The sequence below is a fragment of the Euleptes europaea genome, chromosome 1 (genome assembly GCF_029931775.1).
Source record: "Euleptes europaea isolate rEulEur1 chromosome 1, rEulEur1.hap1, whole genome shotgun sequence".
NCBI classification, from domain to species: domain Eukaryota; kingdom Metazoa; phylum Chordata; class Lepidosauria; order Squamata; family Sphaerodactylidae; genus Euleptes; species Euleptes europaea.
The window spans coordinates 183,159,217-183,179,832 of record NC_079312.1 but is presented as its reverse complement, the minus strand read 5'-3'; the positions used below and the strand labels follow the sequence as shown (position 1 = coordinate 183,179,832).

Here is a 20,616-nt window from a genome sequence, read left to right as displayed (position 1 = left end):
GCTTTCCTTGGACTATGGTTGGGGGTTTGATTCCTGTTTCCTCCTGGAAGATTTTTTTTTCATTTTACTAACAAGGCTGACTAAAACAGCAGTTTGAGCCTCCTGGGTCTGAAAATGGAATCCCTTGATGTACTGCTGTGTCACGGGGGAGGCTTGTGGGTCCAGTCGCCCCCCCTCCAAACAATTGCTCGTGCTCAGTTCCTTTGGCTGGAAGGGGGTGACACAGCCACAAACACCTCAGCTCCTCTGGGAAATACACAACGTGCCTGTACAAAAAAGGGAAAGGGTCAGTTGTCGTCTTCCCCCTATTTCCTCAGAGGAGCTGGCCGAAGAAGGAGTGGGCAGGGCGACCCCTCTGTCGATGAAGATAAGAAAGGCCCTACTGGATCAGACCAAGGCCCATCAAGTCCTGCAGTCTGTTCGCACAGCAGCCAGCCAGGTGCCTCTAGGACACTGGTTCCCAACCAGGGGTCCGCGGACCCCCAGGGGTCCGCGTGAACTAAATTAAGGTCCACAAAACAAAGTCATAAACCCATAATAAATTAATATTTTCAATTAAAAGTTCTCTATTATAAAAATATATATTCAACTATTATTCTAAGTTTAATGTTTAACTAACAGTTATGATTAAAGTTTATTTTCAAATTCTCAGAATTTTTATTTTGAACCTTGGGGTCCCTGCACCGAACAACAAAAGTCCTAGTGGTCCCTGGTCAAAAAAAGGTTGGGAACCACTGCTCTAGGAAGCCCACAAACAAGACGACTGCAGCGGCATTGCCCTGCCTGTGTTCCACAGCACCTAAGATAATAGGCGTGCTCCTCTGATCCTGTAGAGAACAGGTATGCATCATGACTAGTATCCATTTTGACTAGTAGCCATGGATAGTCCTCTCCTCCGGGACCAAGTCCACTCCCCTCTTCAAGCCTTCCAAGTTGGCAGCCATCACCACATCCTGGGGCAGGGAGTTCCACAATTTAACTATGCGTTATGTAAAGAAATCTTTTATCACTTCTGAATCTCTCACCCTCCATCTTCAGCAGATGACCCCGTGGTTCTAGTATTATGAGAGAGGGAGAAAAGCTTCTCCCTGTTCACTTTCTCCATACCGTGGATAATTTTATAGACCTCTATGATGTCTCCCCTTAGCTGCCTTCTTTCCAAGCTAAACAGCCCTAAACGTTTTAACCGCTCCTCATAGGGCCGTTGCTCTAGCCCCCCTGGTCATTTTGGTTCCCGACTTCTGCAGGCTTGTGTTCACCCCACACTCTTTCGCTCTTCCAGGAGAAGCCGAGAGCAGGCCTGAAGTAACCAGAGCCCCTTTCCTTTGCTCATCCTGCCTTGGAACAAATGAATTATTCACCAGGCAGCTGCTCCGACCTGAACCAAACAGAAAGGCTGAGAAAATGCTGGAGCCCTGCCCGAGCCGGGCCAGGCACTGGCTGAGCTGGGGCTGGTGCCGCCGGAGTGGCGGCCTAGATGCCCTTGTGAGCAGGCACACGCGCGCATCCAGATGGGGATGTGGTCGTGACCAGGTGCATGCCAGAAGATGCAGGAGGTGGTGTCTTGTTGCAATAAAAACATTTTTTGGCAGCTGACATGTTTCTAGAGGGGGGTGAGGGGAAGAAGAAATAGCCGAGAGGACCTGTGCCAGGGCCTGGGAGGCACGCACCGTGATGGCCCCCATTGATTGTCCTGTCAAGGGCAGGGATCGCATGGGCCTTGTCCATAGAAGGCACGCACGGGGGCACGGCCTTCATGGGAATGTAGACACCACCAGGGCAAGGTTACCACATGATCCACAGCATGAGTCGGTCCAGAGTAACCCCTCTCCCCAAACTCCCTCCCTCTCATGCCCATGAGAAGCCTGCTGCCCTCACTGGGGCTGACCTCCAGGGCACCATGGTTCACTCCCAGTGGACCAGCCCAGACGCCCAGGGAGCGTGCCTTACCCTCCTGCCTGGCCTTGCCTGCCCTCCTGGCTGTCTGGCTTTATTTGTTCATTTCATTTGTGCCTCACCTTTCTCCCCAAAGGGGACCCAAAAGGGCTTACATCGTTCTGGCCGTCTCCATTTTATCCTCACAACAACCCTGTGAGGTGGGTCGGGCTGGCCCAGGGTCACCCTGGGAGCAGGGATGCAAACCTGGGTCTCCCAGGCCCTCCTCTGGCATGCAGACAACAAACATGAAGCCCAGCCTTCCCCAGCATGGAGATTCAGTGGGGGATGGAGGGGATGGACCTGAAATGCAGGTCGAGTTAGGGGTGGCCTTAACTCTAAATCCAGACCAGGGGGGTTACCGCATTATGTATTCTCAGCGATGTATTAAGAGTTCATTGGTTCTTGTAGGTTATCCGGGCTGTGTAACCGTGGTCTTGGTCTTACACAGCCCGGTTAACCTACAAGAACCAATGAACTCTGACCGTGAAAGCCTTCGACGATGTATTAAGAGTTTGAAAATGTTATAAAAAACATCGCTTTAAAAGGGTTTTTGGATACCACGGCTAAAAAAATGGTTGGAAGACGTCTTCACAGCTAAAGGGGCCAAACAAACAGTATTTTTTATAACGTTTTCAAACTCTTAATACATTGCTGGGAATACATAATGCGGTAATCCCCCAGACTGAACATGAGCGATTCTTTGAGAGACGTTCCTGTGCCAGGCAGACTGGGGGGGGGGGGGGCGCCTGTGACAAGATGGGTTACAGGTGCAGGTGTGTGTGGGGGGTTTCTCTCAGGGGCCCCAGGAGGTGGAAGAGGGTTGGGGGGAGGGGTTCCCTGGTGTGCTTGAGCAGAAGGGGCCAGGAGGGCCCCAGCCTCCCTTCTCCCAGGGAGGGGGCCGCCCCTTCTCAAGGGTGCCTTCCCCAACCCATCAGACCCCCCCCCCACACACTTGGATTGTACAGTGGACCGACTGTGAAGCTGCTCCTCCTGCCTCTCTTGCTGGAGCCCCGCCCGGAGACGTCGGCCCCCCACCTCCGCCGCCCCCACCCCCGCGGGCGGCTCAGCTGGGGGTGGGGGCAGCGCTGCCCCGCGGGGCCGCCGGCTTCCCAGGCCGGGCAGGGAGGGGCGCGCGGCTGGGCGGGTTAAAGCCACGTGGGCTGGGTGCTGCCCAGCCTCCTTCTCTCGCTCGCTCGCTCTCTCCGCAGCGGGGTGGGTGTGGGCGGCGGGGGGCCCCTTTGTCTGCCCGGCTCCTGCCTGCCTGCCTGCCTGCCTGCCTCGCCCCGCCGGCCCTTCTCCGCCGCCGCCGGCCCCGCGCACCCCGGCCCGCCGCCCGCAGCAGGAGCGGCCGCGCCCCAGGTACCGCCCGCCCGAGGGATGCAGGGATGGATGGACCACAGGAGGGAGGGATGAATGGATAGACCACGGGAGGTGCGCGGATGGGATGGGGGGGCTGGTCTGGGCCTGGGGGACCTCAGGGGAGGGCGTGGCAGCGGCGCGGGCGAGAAGGCCGAGGGGTCTTCGGCGTGTGGGGCTGGCTCAGCTGGCGTGGGGCGCGAGTGGGTGCAACGCGGCGCCGCCGTTTCTGCTGCCCTTCGAATGGCTGAGTGGGCGAGGCAGACCCGGGCTGGGCGTCCCTTGGGGTGGGAGCGCTGGGACGGCGGCTGCGAGGGAGGGAGGGAGACCCTCTGCGGGGGGGGGAGCGGCGCCTTCCTGGGCACATCTGCAGGAGTGGGCGTGGACCCGAGGCCGGTGCTCAGCCATGGCGCCTTGCGGGCAGCCGCGCGCCCAGAATGAGGTGGGACCAGGCGGAGGGGGCTCTGGCACAGAAGCGCGTGGCGGCAGGCTTGGCAGAGGGCCCGCAGAAGCGGAGGGGTGGCTCTGCGCTCGTCTTGATGGAAGCCCACGTGTCGCCATTCTTGTCTCTGCCCAGTACTCCCTAGGTGACCAATGTGCGCTTCCCCGCTCTCGCTCTCTCTCTCCCTCCAGAGGAAGTCCTGGTCTGGACAGTGGCTGATGGCATACCTGGGTGACCAAGATCCACAGAGTGTGAGGAATTACAGCAGAGTCTGACCAGGTAGGGGGTGCCTGTCTCCTACGATGCTGGGGTGGAGTCGGTGGGGAGGGGCTGTGGCTCAGTGGCAGAGCCTCTGGGCATGCAGAAGGTCCCAGGATTCAATCCCTGGCAGCATCTCCAGTTAAGGGGACTGGGCAAGTAGGTGATGTGAAAGACCCTCAGACCCTGGAGAGCCACTGCCAGTCTGAGTAGACATTACTGACTTTGATGGATCAAGGGGGGTCTGATTCAATATGAGGCAGCTTCATGTGTTCGTGTATGTATGGATCCCCGATAGCAGCCAGAAGGGGTTTCACTTCCTGGGGGAGGGGGTTTCATTTGGCAGAGAAAAGCCACCGCTTAAGGCTGCCAAGGAGTCCTCAGCTTCCAGATTCAGCTGGCCAGAGGCCGCCTTTCCCTGCTCGCCCCCTCGGTCTTCTGTTGCAGCCTGCTCTGGGGTGTGGTAGCAGAGCAGGAAGCGGAGGCTGTTAGCCGGCACAATGTGTCCCCTCTTGCTCTTCTGGCTCTCTTCCCCTTCCCGGAAGAGAAAACACTGGAAACTTTTTAAAAACCCAGAACCCTGACAGCAGGGAAGCCCGAGGGAGCCCGAGCGAAACAGAGTGGGTGTGGGGGGTGCCAAGCGGAGCGATGAGTCAGCAAGGCTTGGGAGGATTCAGTCACCTTCTTGCAGCAGCCGGGACCCGGCGGGGGGGGGGGACATTGCAGGAAGGAAAGCTCAGCACCTCTCGGAGCAGGGAAGCCTCCCCCTGGCCCACGTCCAGGGCAAATTGTATCTCTCACACACAGCCCTAAGCAGGCAGCCAGGATCTGTCCAACTCAAGCAGGTCAGAGAGCAATTTCTGTGCATGAAACCAGGTCTTATTTTGTCACAGAAGCAGCTCACCATATGCACAGAGGCACTGGTTGCTCTGTGTGTGTGTGTGTGTGTGAGAGAGAGAGAGAGAGAGTGAGAGAGAGAGCGCACCAGAAGAGTTTAGCATGAGGATCTCCAGCTCACAGTCCCACAAGGAGGTGTATTTATATTTCAAATGTCGACTCTGTGCTCAAAAGGGGAATAAAAATAGAACAAGATGACACCCAAAAAAAACCCCACAGTGAATGCAATGAAACAGACTGTTGAAGCAGCCATTCATTCACTCCGGACCAGAGAAGTCCAAGCAGTAGAAAAAGCCAGCAGCAGACCCTTGTCCCATGAGCCGGGCCTTGACCTGCTCTCTACAAATCAGGAAAGGGTGGGGGAGACCTGCCAGTTTCCACCATGGGGCAGCAACACCCCAGAGAATCCGAGAATCATAGAGTCGGAAACAACTCCTGTTTCCCCACAGCCGTGCCCCAGAAAGTTTTGTCCACAATTTATTTCATTTAATTAATTATTAGCCTCCTTTCTTCCTTACGGAGCTCAAGGCTGCTTATGATATCAATAAAATACGTTTTAAAAAACCCCTAAATTGAAAATCGCCAGTTTAGGACTTCTTTAATCAAATGTAGTCCTAAATGAACTCGCCTTCAGCTGCCTCCTAAAGATGGAAAGTGAGGGGGCCAGGCTCACCTCCCAGGGAAGTTGTTCCATAATCGTGGGGCAGCCACCAAACAGGCCCCGTCTTGTGTGCCCACCAGGTGAGCTTCTTTGATTGACGGGATAGTCAGGAGGGCCTCTTCCTGCTATCTTAATTCTCAGACTTCCTAAGAAGATTCTGCGGGGGTCTGGAAGGGAGGGGGCGATTCTGAAGCTGCCGTAGTCAGAGGGTTAAAATGAGCACTTTGAATTGGGCCCACCGTGGACCTGAGAGCCCAAGTAACTCTTTAGACATTTGACAGTCTATGCAGCCAGTTCCAGCCATCCGGCCCCCATATTTGTGGGCAGGCTACAGTTTCTGAGCCCTGACCTGGATGGCCCCAGGCTAGCCTGATCTCCTCGGATCTCAGAAGCTAAGCAGGGCCAACCCTGGTTAGTACTTGGATGGGAGACCACCAAGGAAGTCCAGGGTTGCTATGCAGAGGCAGGCGATGGCAAACCCACCTCTGAACGTCTCTTGCTTTGAAAACCCTGCAGGGTTACCGTAAGTCGGCTGCGATTTGACGGCACTTTACACGCACACACACACAGGGTTTCTGAATGTGCTTCAGGAGTGGATCTCATGTAGAACACGTGCGATTCATGACAGAAGATCCACCCATCTCCATCTGTGTGCAGAACCCTGGCGGTCTGGTTTGCAGGCCTCTGAGCTGGAATATTTTGATTAATACCGATTCTGGTATTAAAATCACCCATAACAATCAGGTGATCATTTGGAAAAAATTTTTAAAACTGAACATGTAAACTCATCTAACTTTCCCCAATTTATAGTTAGATCTTTCTCTGTTGTTACAGGGTTAAGATAAACATTCACCAAAATTATTGACAAATCTTGTATCAACATTCTTAGTGCCATAGCTATAAGCATGTAGGAACTGAAAGATTAGATTTTACATTGTAAGTCAGATTTAACCAATATAGCTAAACCCACTTTACAGCGACCTTTAAGATGAGTTCTAAACGCTGGCAAATTAAAAGTTTTAAAAACCCCAACATTTAAATTGCCCTCTGACCAAGTTTCTTGCAATAAAACACAATCAAAGGGGCTTAAATACTCAATAAAATCACTATCCATACATTTACTTTTCCACCCGCCCTGAGCCGGAATAGTCAGAGCATGTGCTCCAAAATGCTCATCTCCCCATGACTTCTTGGTTTGGCAAGGGCATGGGATGGGTTTCCCCTAATGGCAGCTTTCTTTCTCTCTCTTTCTTCTCTGAAGCCTCCAAATTCAGATGCAGCACTTGGACGACTTAGAGATCTGGAAGGTTCCGCAGGAGCCCCCGTCAGAGGAGCCTACTGGAGAGGTGGATGAGGAGAATCAGTCCCCGGATGGCCCAGAGACGGTAGGAGCTGGGGAGGGGGGGCACGTAGGCTCTGTGCAGCCACCGGATTCCAGTGCAGATACAGAACTGTGTGTCTGGCACAAAACTGTGCATTTTGAGAATTTCTGCTAACTTTTTGAAAGGTGAAGTTTCCAGCCTTTATAGCTGTGGAGAAGATCTGAATGAGGATGGGCCGTGTCAATAAAATCTCAACTTTACAAATTCAAATACTATATTCAAAACACTCTATTCAAACACAGTGGAACAAACTCACACAAGTGAATACATACAATCACAAAATTACACAAATATATACAAAGATTGTATGCTATAATAAGCAACAACAAACAAGCACAATGGCTATCTCCAAAGAAGAGCAAAGAGTCCAAAAAGAAGACAATAGTGGCACACTCCACGTCTAGATAGAATCAATAATTCCATAGATGCTCTTGAGCCAAGTTGAGAATTTACTCCAAAGGTGCACTTAAAGAAGGCAAGGAGAAAGGAGGAAACACTTTTCCGGATACTTGTAGCGCTTTCACAAAAGCATAGCTTCATCAGCCTCAACCATAGAGGATAAAACCCATTTTTACATACTTGGGAGGTTTATGATTTCTTAGGTGACAAAGGTAACTTCAATCTTATATGGTACTTATAAGTACAGGTTTTCAATTTTTAGCTTTTTAGCTCCCACTAAGAATGGGCTGCTACATTAATCAACTCTTGAATTTGTAACATTGAGATAGTACTGTTTCTTTATTACCATATCATTATTTTCAGTACAGTGAGTCTTTTTCTACTACTACAATAAAATCTCAACAGCACGTCTTCCTTTGTTCCGGCTGCAGATCTCATCCCTTTGATATTTCCTTCTACATTAGTAAATTGGGTTTTGCTCCTACAACCTGCATAATCCTTAATCTCCACACACAACTTTCCATATTCCATTTTACCGGGGTTTCCCAAACATTTCCAGATAAATTCAGAACCTGGAACTTGGAAATAAAAGCTGTAGTTGAGCATTTTGAAGCAGTTGCTGGCTCAGTACTGAACAGAAAAGCAATATTCAGAAAAGAGGAGGACATACAGTATATGGCACAGATTTACTTTAGATAGAGTTCAAAACTGTATGGGCAACAGCAAATACTGAAGTCTTCTTCTCACAGGGAGGGACAATCTGGATTGTTATGCTAAATATGTTGTGTCCAGATGGTTTTAGCCGACCTCCTTTTTGTTGATTTAGCCTGCTAGCTGTTTTGAAATGTAATTTGGCTTGACCAAGTTTGTGTAAAAGATGTGCAAACTTGATTAACTGCATACACTGAAGAATGCAGAGGCCCTCCCAGATACCCCACAGTCCTAAAGGATGGAAGCCCTATAGAACTAAGTGGAATTTACTTCTGAGTAGGCAGTTTAAGATTAGGCTGCCAGGGAGATTTCTGCTGTGTCCCTTGGGACTAATCATGCCACCCAGTATCTGGAAGTCTCCACTCTGTTAGTTGAGCCGGTTTTAACCCTCAATGTGATCGTCACGGATACCCCGAGAGACCATGCGCACCGATGCTCCCTGCCGCATTTCTTGGCCAACGTGGTGTAGTGGTTAAGAGCGGTGGAGTCTGATCTGGAGAACCGGGTTTGATTTCCCACTCCTCCACATGAGCAGTGGAGGGTAATCTTGTGAACCGGGTTGGTTTCCCCACTCCTCCACTTGAAGCCAGCAGGGTGACCTTGGGCTAGTCACAGCTCTCTCAGCCCCACCTACCTCACGGGGTGTCTGTGGTGGGGAGGGGAAGGGAAGGTGATTGTAAGCCGGTTTGAGTCTCTCTTAAGTTGGCATACACAAAAACCAACTCTTCTTTTTCACTTCACTTTTCCCCTCTGAGTTACTCATCTCTGCATGCCTCCTGTATGGATGCACCTCTTCCCCTTCTCAGGATGTGGGCTGACTTTAAAAGCACACACACACATGCACACACCCTGCCGACTGTGTGCCCTTCCGTCTGTGTGCCCGACAATAACTTTGATGCGGTTTGCACAGTTGAAATTTCTCTACGGGAGTTTGAAGGGATGTATGGTAAAGAAACACTCCCCTCTACCCCCTTACTCTAATGCTAAGAAACTAGCTGGAGCCAGTTTGGTGGGTATCGATGGTGAATGGGTGGCCAGGCAAAAAAGACCACGAACAGGGGAGAGGCAAGACTGAGCCTATGGTGGTCGGGAGGAAAGAGGAGGCGTTTGTTCTGATGAACTGCAGGAAGAGTTGGTGCCCCCGAAAGGGTGCAATTAGTGATGGGAAGCGGGATAGGAAGGAGAACAGCCGGTTCAGCCAGGGAGTCCTGGGACGTGGCGACCTGGATGCAGATCTTTGCTCGGCCCTGACCACTACCTCTTGAGGGTCAAGATGACCCAAGTAATGTTCACAAGAGAAGCCTCAGCAGGTTCTTTATGGATGGTAGGAGCACCTCCCTGAGTGTTTTATGAGTTTGTCTTTTGTCTTGTCATTTTTTTTAAAATGGAAACATTAAAAACAAACCTTCTTTGGAAATGGGGGGGGGGGCTCCACAGCAGGCCTTGGCCAATCTTGTCGGCTGGGTTTTCTCAGAACGTGACTCTGAAGAAGAAACATTACGATAGCATCGGACACCGGGGGGGGGGAGGGGGGCCCTGACAACGCTCCCCCAGCCCTTCCTCCTGCCTCCCCCCTCAGCCAAACCCCCTTCACGGGATTCCTGTGAGGACAAATGGGGAGAAGTCCATCTTGGCCCCTCTGGCCTCTTTTGAGGAACATCCAGGTGGAAAAGTTAGGAACAAATGATACTCTGGAATGAGTTCTGCCGTTTGGAAACCCTGGCGGTAAAGCTCCCTTCTTTTGCTTCTAGGATGACGGGCCTGCTTTGCTCTCTTCAGAGGGTGAGTCGTTCCATATTGTTTTTCCATTGCCCGGGATGCAGGGGGCACAATCCACTCACACATTCTCAGACTTGCAGGCAACGAGTCAGCGGTGCGCCCCTGCCACAGAGGCAGGCCTTCCCTTCTGGGCACATTTCAGTCCCAGCTGAGCCTTCACTGCTGACCATGCCTCACGCCGCCACGTCCCTCCGTCTCTTCCCTCAGGATCCTGCCTGTTTCTTGCCACCCAGCTGGGGGACGTACCCAAGCAGCCAGAGGGCCACCCGTCTGCAGTGCTGATCATGGGAGGGCAAGAAGGGCTGCGTCAGTGCTTGGCTCTTGTGGCCCCTTTCTTACATGCTCAGGCTGATCGCCACTTTGGGGTCAGGAAGCAATTTTCCTCCAGGCCAGATTGGCCAGGGCTCCTGGAAGATTTTTTTTGGCCATCTTCTGGGCATGGAGTAGGGGTCACTGGGGCAGGGAGGTAGTTGTGAATTTCCTGCCTTGTGCAGGGGGTTGGACTAGATGACCCTGGTGGCCCCTTTCAACTATGTAATTCTATGATTCCAAAAGCAACCAGGGTCCCCTCTCCCCTCCACAAGGGTGACATGCAGCCTGCCCCCAAGAGATGTAGCCTAGGCATGCATTTAAACACACACACACACACACACACACACACCCTTAAGTTCTAGTCTTGTCTAGAGGAGAAGTCTTCTCTCTCTTTTATGTGATGTTTAGTTTGGGATTTTTAGCTGCCTTCTCTTGGGGAACGACATACATCTTAGGGAAGAGGCCAGAACCACATGGAAGGCTTTTTCACTGCCTGCCCCTCAGCTTTGCCTTCCAAGTTACCAAGGCACAGGGAGGCTCCCCATCCCAATGTTCTCCACACACACACCCTGAAGGCCCCCCTGCCGGGCTCCTTGGTCCTGCCCGGTCAGGACACCGGCTGCTGCGTGAGGACAGGCAGCCCACCTCTCTGAACTAGAGGGCAGAGCTGCTCTGAGCACACTTGACAGAGAAGCTGGCTAACAAATCAGCTAAATAAGTAAACGTGACCCCCACCATCTCATGGCTTCCTTGCAGGCAGAAGCGGGGCCAAATCCGCCCTTGAATCGGCTCCAGCAGCCCGGCCCCATGGGCCCAGGAGCACCGAGGCAGAAGATAATCTGCCAAATGGGGAGCTGCAGGACGGAGGTGAGTGTTCGGTTAGCGGCTTCTGCTGCGGCCACAGGTGGGAGAGAGATGGGAAATGTTTACTGGGGGTGGGGGGTCAGGAGCCAGGACTTTTGGTGTTCGGCCTCTGCTTTGAAGAAAGTCAGAGGATCTTGTGGTTTTAGCAAATAGACATCCAAAGGACCAGCCCGTGGGGGAGGAAGGGGGAAGGAGGCAGGGATGCTTCTTAGGAGCAAGACCAGTGGCATAACTGGATGAAGGAGGAAGCAAAGAGGAAGTAGGAAAACTGACCGGGGTGGGGGGTGGGCACAGGACAGGCTCAGATTTGGGAGGGCCAAAGGCAAAGAGGAGCTTCCAGCACAACAGACGAGCTCCACCAGAAGCTGTCAGCAAGCAGTCCCTTGGCAAGTGGGCTGGTGGGTGCAAAAGAGAGAAGGGAGCAGGCCCAGTGGCGGCAGCCCTGGGACCCCTGGGCCTGGTGCAACTCAGTCAGCGTTTTTCCCGGGAGAGGCTGCCAGGGGGAGGGAAGGACGGAAAGAGCAGAAGTCAGAGGAGCAGATAAAGGTAGGCGGGGAACCGAAAGGTGTGGTTGGTAAGAAGGAGGAGGAGGAGGAGTTGGTTTTTACATGCCGACTTTCTCTACCTTTTAAGGAGAATCAAACTGGCTTACAATCTCCTTCCCTTCCTCTCCCCACATCAGACACCTTGTGAGGTAGGTGAGGCTGAGAGAGTTTGGAGAGAACTGTGACTTGCCCAAGATCACCGTAGCTGGCTTCATGGGGAGGAGTGGGGAATCGAACCCGGTTCTCCAGATCAGAGTCTGCCACTCATGGAGGAGTGGAGAAACCAACCCAGTTCACCAGATTAGAGTCCACCATTCATGTGGAGGAGCGGGAAATCAAACCCGGTTCTCCAGATCAGAGTCCGCCACTCAACCACTACACCAGGCGTGGGGGTGTGTGTGTCAGGAGCTGCCAGGGAGAGAAACAGAAGAGGTAGGTGGGAAGGAGAGAAGGAGAAGAGAGGGGCTGCCGGTACTGCCAGGGGAGACAAAAAGGGAAAGCAAGCAGGAGAGTCCAAATGAGGAAATTAGATCCCCCCCCCACAGTGAGCCCTTGAGGGTCCCCCACTTTCCTATATCATTTCATGGGGTAGCTGTGTCCAGAGACATCCTGACGTCTGCCTTCCAGTCTGCTTCCTTTTATTGCTGGGGGAACTTAAATGCAGAGAATGTATCAGAGGAAGCAAGTGGCTGAAACCGTGTTATTTTTGCCTCCTAGATCTGTTTGGCAACGAATGCAGCCCCGAGGAGGCCAAAGTCGAGGCAATCCCCAAGGCTGTGGAAAAGGGGGGCCCTCCGCCGCACCAGGGGAGTTCGGAGGCTGCTTCTGCCGCCAACCCAGCCGGGCAGAGCCTGCATCCTGGCAAAGCCCCTGCTGCCCGCCAGAGGAAGCTGGCCATGGAGGAGATTGTCATCCGAGACCACCTAGGCCAAGAGGTGGGCTGCATGGATGCCGTGGGGCAGGACCAGAACTCCCTCGAGAAGGAAGAGGAGCTGGAGGGTCACACTGACTCTGGGGACAGGCGTGACAGCTGCGGCCAGTCGGGGCCTGTCGACGGTGTCCCAGATCGAAAGGAAGCCCCTGGAGAAGGCCCGCCGGTCCATGAGCTTGGCAGCCGCGAGGGCCCAGAGGGAGAGTCTTCCACTTCTGAGGATCACCAGGATCCCTCCAGGCTCCTACAGAACGAGAACAGCGATCCCGAGGGGCAAGGAAATGGACCGCTGGAGATGGGCTCTCTGGCTGAGGAAGCTGGTGGGGAGGGAGTGGGGCAGAAGGAAGTGCCAGGACAGGGTGCCCAGGAGACAGAGCCCGCCCTAGCCCTGGCCACTGCCAATGCGCCTACAACAGAAACAGAGATGCCGGAGCAGCAAGAGTCGGGGGCAAGAGAGGAAGGACGAGGACCCCGGAGACCAGGATCTCAGCTGGAGCAGCTCCCACCACCTCTTCCGCACCAGTGCCCTCCTAGGCAAGAAGCGAAGGATCTGCCCTCTCAGGGAGAAACCAAGATGTCTCTCCTAGATCCAGTCCTGCCATCTCCACCAACAGAGATCCTAGTGACGCCTCAGGATAACGTTCCTCCTCAGCAAGGCATGAAGGAATCCCTTCTGGATCAAATCCCGTCCTCTTTTAAGGGAAATGAGGGTTCCCTCCTCGATCCAGAGGTGTCATTTTTATCAAACCAGAGCCCATTACCTCCCTTGGGTCAGAATTCTTCTTTACCAGAAAGTAAAGGATCCCTTTTAGATCAGGCCCCTTCCTGCTTGTGGGGATGCCGTTCAGAACAAAACCCGCCCTCTCTGCAAGATCCTGTCTCCTCTTCTCTGGAATTAAAACCTTCCCCATTACAGGGCGAGGTCCCTCATCCGCCGGATGTGAAACATTCTGTCTTGGACCAGGTTCCGTCATCTCTGCATGAAGCTAATGGAACATCTTCGTGCTGGAGCCAAACGCGCCCTGGAGCACAAACCACGTCTCTGCTAGACCAGCCCGTTTCACCTCTGCCAGAAGATGAACCATTAGCTCTAGAAGATATTCCTTCCTCTTGGCACGAAATGGGGAAAGCAATACCTCAACAGGAACAAGAACTGCTCGGGCATGAAGAGAAAGGATCCCTCCCAGACTCAATCCCTTCTTTAACCGATCAGCTGACTTCTTTGCCTGATCAAATTGTTTCCCTTCAGGAGGCTGAAGAGACCCCAGTACCCCTGCGGGACCAAACGCCAGTGCCTCCAGAGGCCCAGGTCTCTCCTTTGCCAGGGGCTGACGTCTTTCTTCCAAGCCAGGACCCACCCTCTGCGGATGACCCATGCGAGAGTCCCGTCGTTCTCCTAGACCAGATCCCACCAGCTCTCCAGGACACGGAGTCATCATCTCCAGTTGGCAGGACCCCCGCTTCTTCCCTGCAAGAGGCCTCCGGAGTTCTTCCAGATGAGATTCAGACACCCCTGCCGATCCACACCTCGCCTGACCTCCCTGAAGACGAAGGAACCGCTCAGGCTCCACCAACGTTGGAAGACCAATCGACCGCCTCTCAGCTGGGACAGGCTCCGTCTCCTCAGGACCCTGCAAAGGCTCCTCCAGAAGGACAGAACTCCTCAGATGATCCTCCCGAAGAAAAGTCTACTTTGGCAGAACGAACCCCGTCCCCCAACAAAGCCCAAAGAAGTCCCGGGTTACAGGATGCGTCCGTCTGCCCCAATGCTCTGCCCTCGTCCACCCAAGAGACCCTCCAGCCACTCCTGGACAAGGCTGAAGCGCTGGAAACACCGGATGCAAAAGAAGGCGGCAAAGCCAGGGCAGCCTCAGATGGAGCAGGAGAGATCACGGAAGTCCTGGGAAATCTCCACGCTGAGCAGCAACCTCTGCTGAAGGAAGCCAAGGCGGCAGGAGCCCCTCCGGACATTTCCGTTGGAGATCCGCAACCCAAGGCTGGAGTTTTAAAGTCCCCGGGGGCCACGAGCCGGCAAGCCCCGAACAACAGCCCCCGAACCTCTGCCAACACTGCCTACTCCCGTCAGCTCCAGACCTCTCTGCCCCGCCAAGGGCAAGACCAAGAGCCGTCGAAGGGCAAACGCCAATCCTGCCAGTGCTGCGTACTCATGTGAGACCTGGCACGGCCCTCCTCAAGGACTTCTTCTGGTCCCCAGGGGCAGCGGCACAGCCTCGTGCAGGCATTGCACGACCCCTTGACTTCCTGGTGAGGCAAAATGCTGGCTATGGAAAGACGGGGCCTGGGTGTGTGTGTGTTGGTATATCCTAGACGGAGGACTGACGTTTCAAGAGTGGCTGGCGGGGCCTCTCCCCTTCTGTGCCGCTGCTTCCCTCCTCAAGGTGGAGGAGAAGGAGAGACGTGGGCAACGCTTCAGCTGTTTGGGTGGTTCCTGTGTGCCTTTACAGACCTGCGTTCACACCGACACGCTGGCATTTGGACAGAAGCGATACACTAGAAAGCCCACACGCCCTCAGCCTACTTGGAACGTGGGCCTGCGTTGCCCTGGCACACACAAGAACAAAGGACCATCCTTCTTTTCCTGAGCATGCAATTCACCCCCCCTCTTTTGGCATGCATATGCGCATTCAGAACACACACATCCATACACACATCCCTATGCAGATGCAAACATCCAGTCATGCTAACAGCACATCAGTGTGCATTTAGGGCAACCCCATGCCAGTACAAAAATACACGATCCCATGCGCTTGTACATAGCATCCAGAGGCCTGACCACTGAGATACATATATGCATGCAGACCTCTGACATCGACCACTTTCTGCACGTGCCTGAATCCCTCCGCCATCTTGGCCTTTCTCCCCAAATCAGTCTGGGCACAGGCCAGGCGCTGGGCGAGAGACCCTTCCCCTTCGTCTGCCCCTTTGCTGAGGAGGACGGATCGCACGGCAAATGCCCAGGACTGTGACTATGCCAGCAGGAGGCGCCCTGCAACGACCACACTCTGCCCTGAACGCGGCCTCCAGCAAAGACCTCTGGTGGCGCTGGCTTTCAGTGGATGGACGATAAGAGACCTTTTCCAACCAGGATCCCTCCCACTCCTCTAGCAGCTGCCAGGGTTGTGCTCTGCAGTGCCCCAAAGACCCCCCAGGATCAGCCCCCCACCCTCCCACAGACCATTTCTTCTATGCACTTTCTTTTCATTCTTCTTGTGTAACCTCTGCTGGCCACTCTGAGCCTTTTAAATGTGAATTACTTAGTTCAGACAGATTCTCCATTAAAATCAAATGGAATGACAAGCAGGACCTTTGGTTGGGGTGGCAGGAGTCTCTGGGGGTGGGTGGGCTCTTGGCAGAGATGGCATTTGTTCTGGTTGCCAGCATCTGGCTGAAACGTCAGCTGGTGATGCAGGCAGGCTGGTGGAGGGAGGGGCACAAGGTGTCCTCCTGGGGCATAGGCTCCTCCTCCTCCTTGGCATGACATTTCCATCATGGAGACAGTTATTCATAACAAATAATCATTAATATTTAAAAGTAATCTGTGCAACAGTCCTGCAAGGCAGGTCAGTGCTGGGCTGGGCTGGTTTTCTGTCCCTCCCTTGTCCCATTCCTCCCCTCTGCCACAAAACCTTGGGAACTGCCACGTGGTGCAGGTGCTGAAAACCACGTGGACAGCAGGGGAGGGGCCGTGTGACTCAGTGGTAGAGCCTCTGCTTGGTGTGCAGGAGGTCCCAGGTTCAGTCCCCGGCATCTCCGGTTAAAGGAACCAGGCAAGTAGGTGATGTGAAAGACCCTTTTCTGCCTGAGACCCTGGAAAGCCACTGCCAGTCTGAGTAGACAATACTGACTCTGATGGACATTGATGGTCTAATTCAGTATAAGGCAGCTTTGTGTGTGTTCATGTGTGTGTATCCATGTGCCCAGGGCTCCCCAGGGAAAGAAAACGTCCCAGTTCAATGTTTGTGACGTAAATGGCTGAGTAAGCTCATAGCACACACATCACACTTCTGGCCCTCTCTTCATAAGCTCCTTGTGCTCATGTGCCAGGACGCAGGAGGGGAATGGAGGGTTCTGTTTGGATGTGAGTGTCAAGGAGGTCCGGCCTGCCTTCCAGCAAAACCGGTACCTCCTTGGGTCAAAAGTTGCCAAACTCCCCACTGGGCTTCAGGACTCTCCCTAAAGCACAATGCGGATAGACTCTGCTACCTTGTCAAGGAGACTCTGTCTGCTCTCCAGCAGGCCGATTCCTCTGTGGTTCAAAGTCACCAAATGTTTCCCTAAGGAAACCCAAATTCCTTACTGTGCTCCAGGATTCCCCCTTTGAGCGTAGTACAGGTATTTCGCCACCAGCTCTCAATTCCAAAAGGCTGGCTTTCCCAGGGATGAGCTGAGAGCTACTCTTCCCCAGCCAGTTTCCCAAAAGTCAAAACAAGCGAAAACCGTCCCTGCAGAGTAGAGCTTCTGCCAGGGGAGGCTTATTGCCACAAAACACTAGGGTAGGTGGTTTCTCACACACACACACACTCAGGCACTTGGATTTAGCCCTGAGACCCAAAAAAAAAGGTTTCTCAGACTTCAATATAAAGTCTATAAGTTTATTTAATAAAATGTGCTCGTTACAGAAAGGAAATTATTTGTGAGGCAGATAGCATAAAAAACAAGAAATCTTAGCAATCTCTAACTTCACAGTAGTTCTTTAAGTTTCAGGCAAAATAGGCAAAGTTTCCAAGAGAGTAACAAATGCAAGGTTTTAGTTGATTTATAGTTACCAAGAACCAGGTTTTGGTCCTAACACGCAGAGTGTCAGCCCTTCATGGTTGCCAGATGATGATCGCTTGGAGACATGACCAGCATGTCTCCCTCCCAAGCTTCATAAAAACTATATCAGAAGAAGTTTAGTCTTATACCTTCCGAATTCGTCAGCTGGTGATCAAGCAGCCAATGAATTCCTCAGGAAAACAACACACCAATTTCATATATGTCATGTCACTAGCCAACTCTTTGAAGACAAGGGATAAATTGCATTCCTGCAGTAAATGCAAACCATCAGGAGACCCCAAGAGTCAGCGAGGGCTAAGGTGTGACAGGATGTATCACCTTGGAGACAGATGGGCCATCAGTGAGCAAGCTTCAAAGGGAAGGGGGCTTGAGAGAGTTCCTTCCCCCCCCCTCTCACAGATTACAAACGGAGCTTTGAAATGCATATGCTAGGGGTAACTAGGCCGCAGCCTGAATTAAAGTTTGGGCCAATGTTGTGCAGTATTGTAGCAAAAGGAAATGCAGGGTGTATTTCCTTTACAGTGAGGGACCCCCGATCCCAGCACTGCCCCATCCGCATAAAAGCTGCCAGGGCCTGCTTGCCTTCAGCATTGCAAGGAAGGAAGGAATCCAGCCCCACTTGGCACAAAGAAGTAGCACCCACTAACCTTTCTGGCACGTGTGCCGCTGGCAAGTGCAAAACATGAGGTGGCCGTACTGTAGGGCACGCAGCGGCCCGCCCCTCCTCACATCTCTGGCCGAGGGCATGACCAAGCAGCATTCTTCTGGGCTTGAACTTTCAGATGACCCCCCCCCCCAACACACACACACACACTGAGTGGAAGAACAGGCATCAGCTCAAGGATCAGGATGCACAAAGACCTCCCCGCTCAGGTGCCTGGGCCCCAATGGTCCGTGGCCTGGCTTTCTTGCTGTCGCTCAAGATCCTCCACCCAGGGCGCCTGCTCTCGTGTTGAGGCGGGGGGGGGGGGCAGAGGCAGCCCTACTGGCAGGAAAGGTTGGCTTCAGGGAAGGGAGATGTGAGGGGGTGGCTCTGACCCACACTGCACAACCTTCTAGGGTGGGCTGGGAAAGCCCCTTCCCCAGAGAGAGGGCCAGGCAGTCTGGCCAAGTGCTCCGGAAGCAGCTCCCCTGAGAGGACGACCCCTTTGGTCAACCTCACGCTGAGGCCCCACCAACTGCGGACAGGGAACTCGACTCACCTGAGCCATGAAAGTGATCAGGCCGAGCCTTAGAATCATAGAATTGAAAGGGACCACCCAGGTCATCAAGCCCAACCCCCTGCACAATGCAGGAAATTCACAACTACCTCCCCCCCCACACACCCCCAGTGACCCCTACTCCATGCCCAGAAGATGGCCAAGGTGCCCTCCCTCTGATCATCCGCCTAAGGTCACAGAATCAGCATTGCATCCTTGGTTCAGTGCCCAGCGGAGCAAAGTGGGCCCACCAGCTTGATTTCCAGCCAGGGACCAAGACACACACTTGTGGCAAACGTGGCTCACAGGGAGGGGAAAGTTGGACTCCACTGGCATACGGGAACCCAGGAGTCCTGGTGAGACGCCTCTGATGCCCTCCTGCATCTGTACGGACTCGACCCTCCCAGCTCCTGGCCGCCCTCACCCAGAGCTGGGTGGTCACGAAGCAGCAGGAACGGAATTGCTCTGGGCCACAAACTCCAGGATGCACCCTTGCCCTGTCCCAAGGCTTCCTAAGAACATAAGAAAAGCCAGACCAAGGCCCATCAAGTCCAGCAGTCTGTTCCCACAGTAGCCAACCAGGTGCCTCCAGGAAGCCACAAACAAGACGACTGCAGCAGCATTTATCCTGCCTGCGTTCCACAACACCCAATATGATAGTCATGCTCCTCTGATCCTGGAGAGAATAGGGATGCATCATGACTAGTATCCATTTTAACTCATTTTACCCACTGTGAATTATCCATTTTAACTAGTAGCCATGGATAGCCCTCTCCTCCTTGAACCTGTCCACTCCCCTCTTAAAGCCTTCCAAGTTGGCAGCCATTACCACATCCTGGGGCAGGGAGTTCCACCATTTAACTATTCCTCTCCCTGGGCCATTGAAACTGAGTACAGCGAGTGTGTTATTGTCTCTCTCTCTCTCTCTTTTTTTTGCAAAGATGAGCCCATACAGAAGGCCGGATGAACCAAGTATGAAGGTCTCTTGTCAGGATGAGTCCCCACAGACCAGCATCACAGCCCGTGGGGGCTCAGCATAGGGTTGCCAGGTCCCTCTTTGCCACCAGTGGGAGGTTTTTGGGGTGGAGCCTGAGGAGGGTGGGATTTGGGGAGTGGCTTCAATGCCATAGAGTCCAATTGCCAAAGCGGCCATTTTCTCCAGGGGAACTGACCTCTATCGGCTGGAGATCAGTTGTACCAGCGGGAGATCTCCAGCTAGTACCTGGAGGCTGGCAACCCTAGGCTCAGAGTACAAGCCAGATCAGGTTTATCCATCCATCATACCCTTGTCCGACCTGGGTTCTCCCCCATTCCCGGGATTCTTTGTGGGCAGCCATGATAGGAAATGCAGGTGTAAACCCTGATCCCCGTCTGCAGATGTGGACCTCTACTCCGACACCCTCTGCTGACCCCACCTGGGGGAGGAACGGAGGCAGCATCTCGTAACCCTGAACGCCCTTTCCTTTTGCCAGTTCACACTTTCCCCAGTAAAGGTAGCTGCAGCCGTCCACATCAAAAAGTGTGTGTGTGTGAGAGAGAGGCCGGCTTGTACTTTGAAGACAAACTGGAAAACGGGTGTAAACCCACCTCTGCCGCAAGCACTGGGGTTCTGCAGCAAGGAATGGCCGTGTAGACACCGCAAACTCACACCTGAAGTGAGAATTGGAACAACTATGCTGGAAAGCCACTGAAGGGAGAATTGGAAGGGCAGAATGTGCCTCAGGAAATGAAGAGGCATTTGAAGTCTGTGGGGCCAGAGATGCTTTGGGCCAGGACTCCTGGAAGAAAGGAGTGGGGGGGGGGAGTGGGGCTGGAATTAAAACATGGCCCCTGGCCCCGGAGAATTTGAATGGACTGGCAAAGGACTGATAAGAAGCAGAGTCCTTTGGGGCCCAACTTGACAAAGCTGCCTCATTAGAATTGGTTGTATTATTGGGGGGGGGGCATCTGAGCCTTCCTTCTTTTGAAAACTGAGGAGGATTCCCCCTGCCCGCATGGGCAGCACGGCTAAGCAGCTCGTCAGAAGGGCCGTGCGCACTTTTTGCACCAAGGAACATCCGGCTGCACAAAGCCAAGTAGGTTATGTCGGTATCTATTTTGCACAAAGACTTTGGCTTCGAGGCATCTGGAATCTTGGGGAGGAGG

At 53.4% G+C, this 20,616-nt stretch overlaps 1 protein-coding gene across 1 annotated transcript; it reads left to right on the top strand.

Annotated features, from left to right (window-relative positions):
* Window positions 1-3,731: 3,731 nt before the first annotated feature.
* Window positions 3,732-14,648, top strand: LOC130478594 (retinitis pigmentosa 1-like 1 protein). Its single transcript, XM_056850702.1, has 7 exons — window positions 3,732-3,870; window positions 3,985-4,015; window positions 6,814-6,937; window positions 9,796-9,826; window positions 10,892-11,002; window positions 12,262-12,970; window positions 13,487-14,648. Exons 1-7 carry the CDS (start codon window positions 3,732-3,734, stop codon window positions 14,646-14,648), a joined length of 2,307 nt encoding a protein of 768 aa, XP_056706680.1.
* The last annotated feature ends 5,968 nt before the right edge of the window (window positions 14,649-20,616 follow it).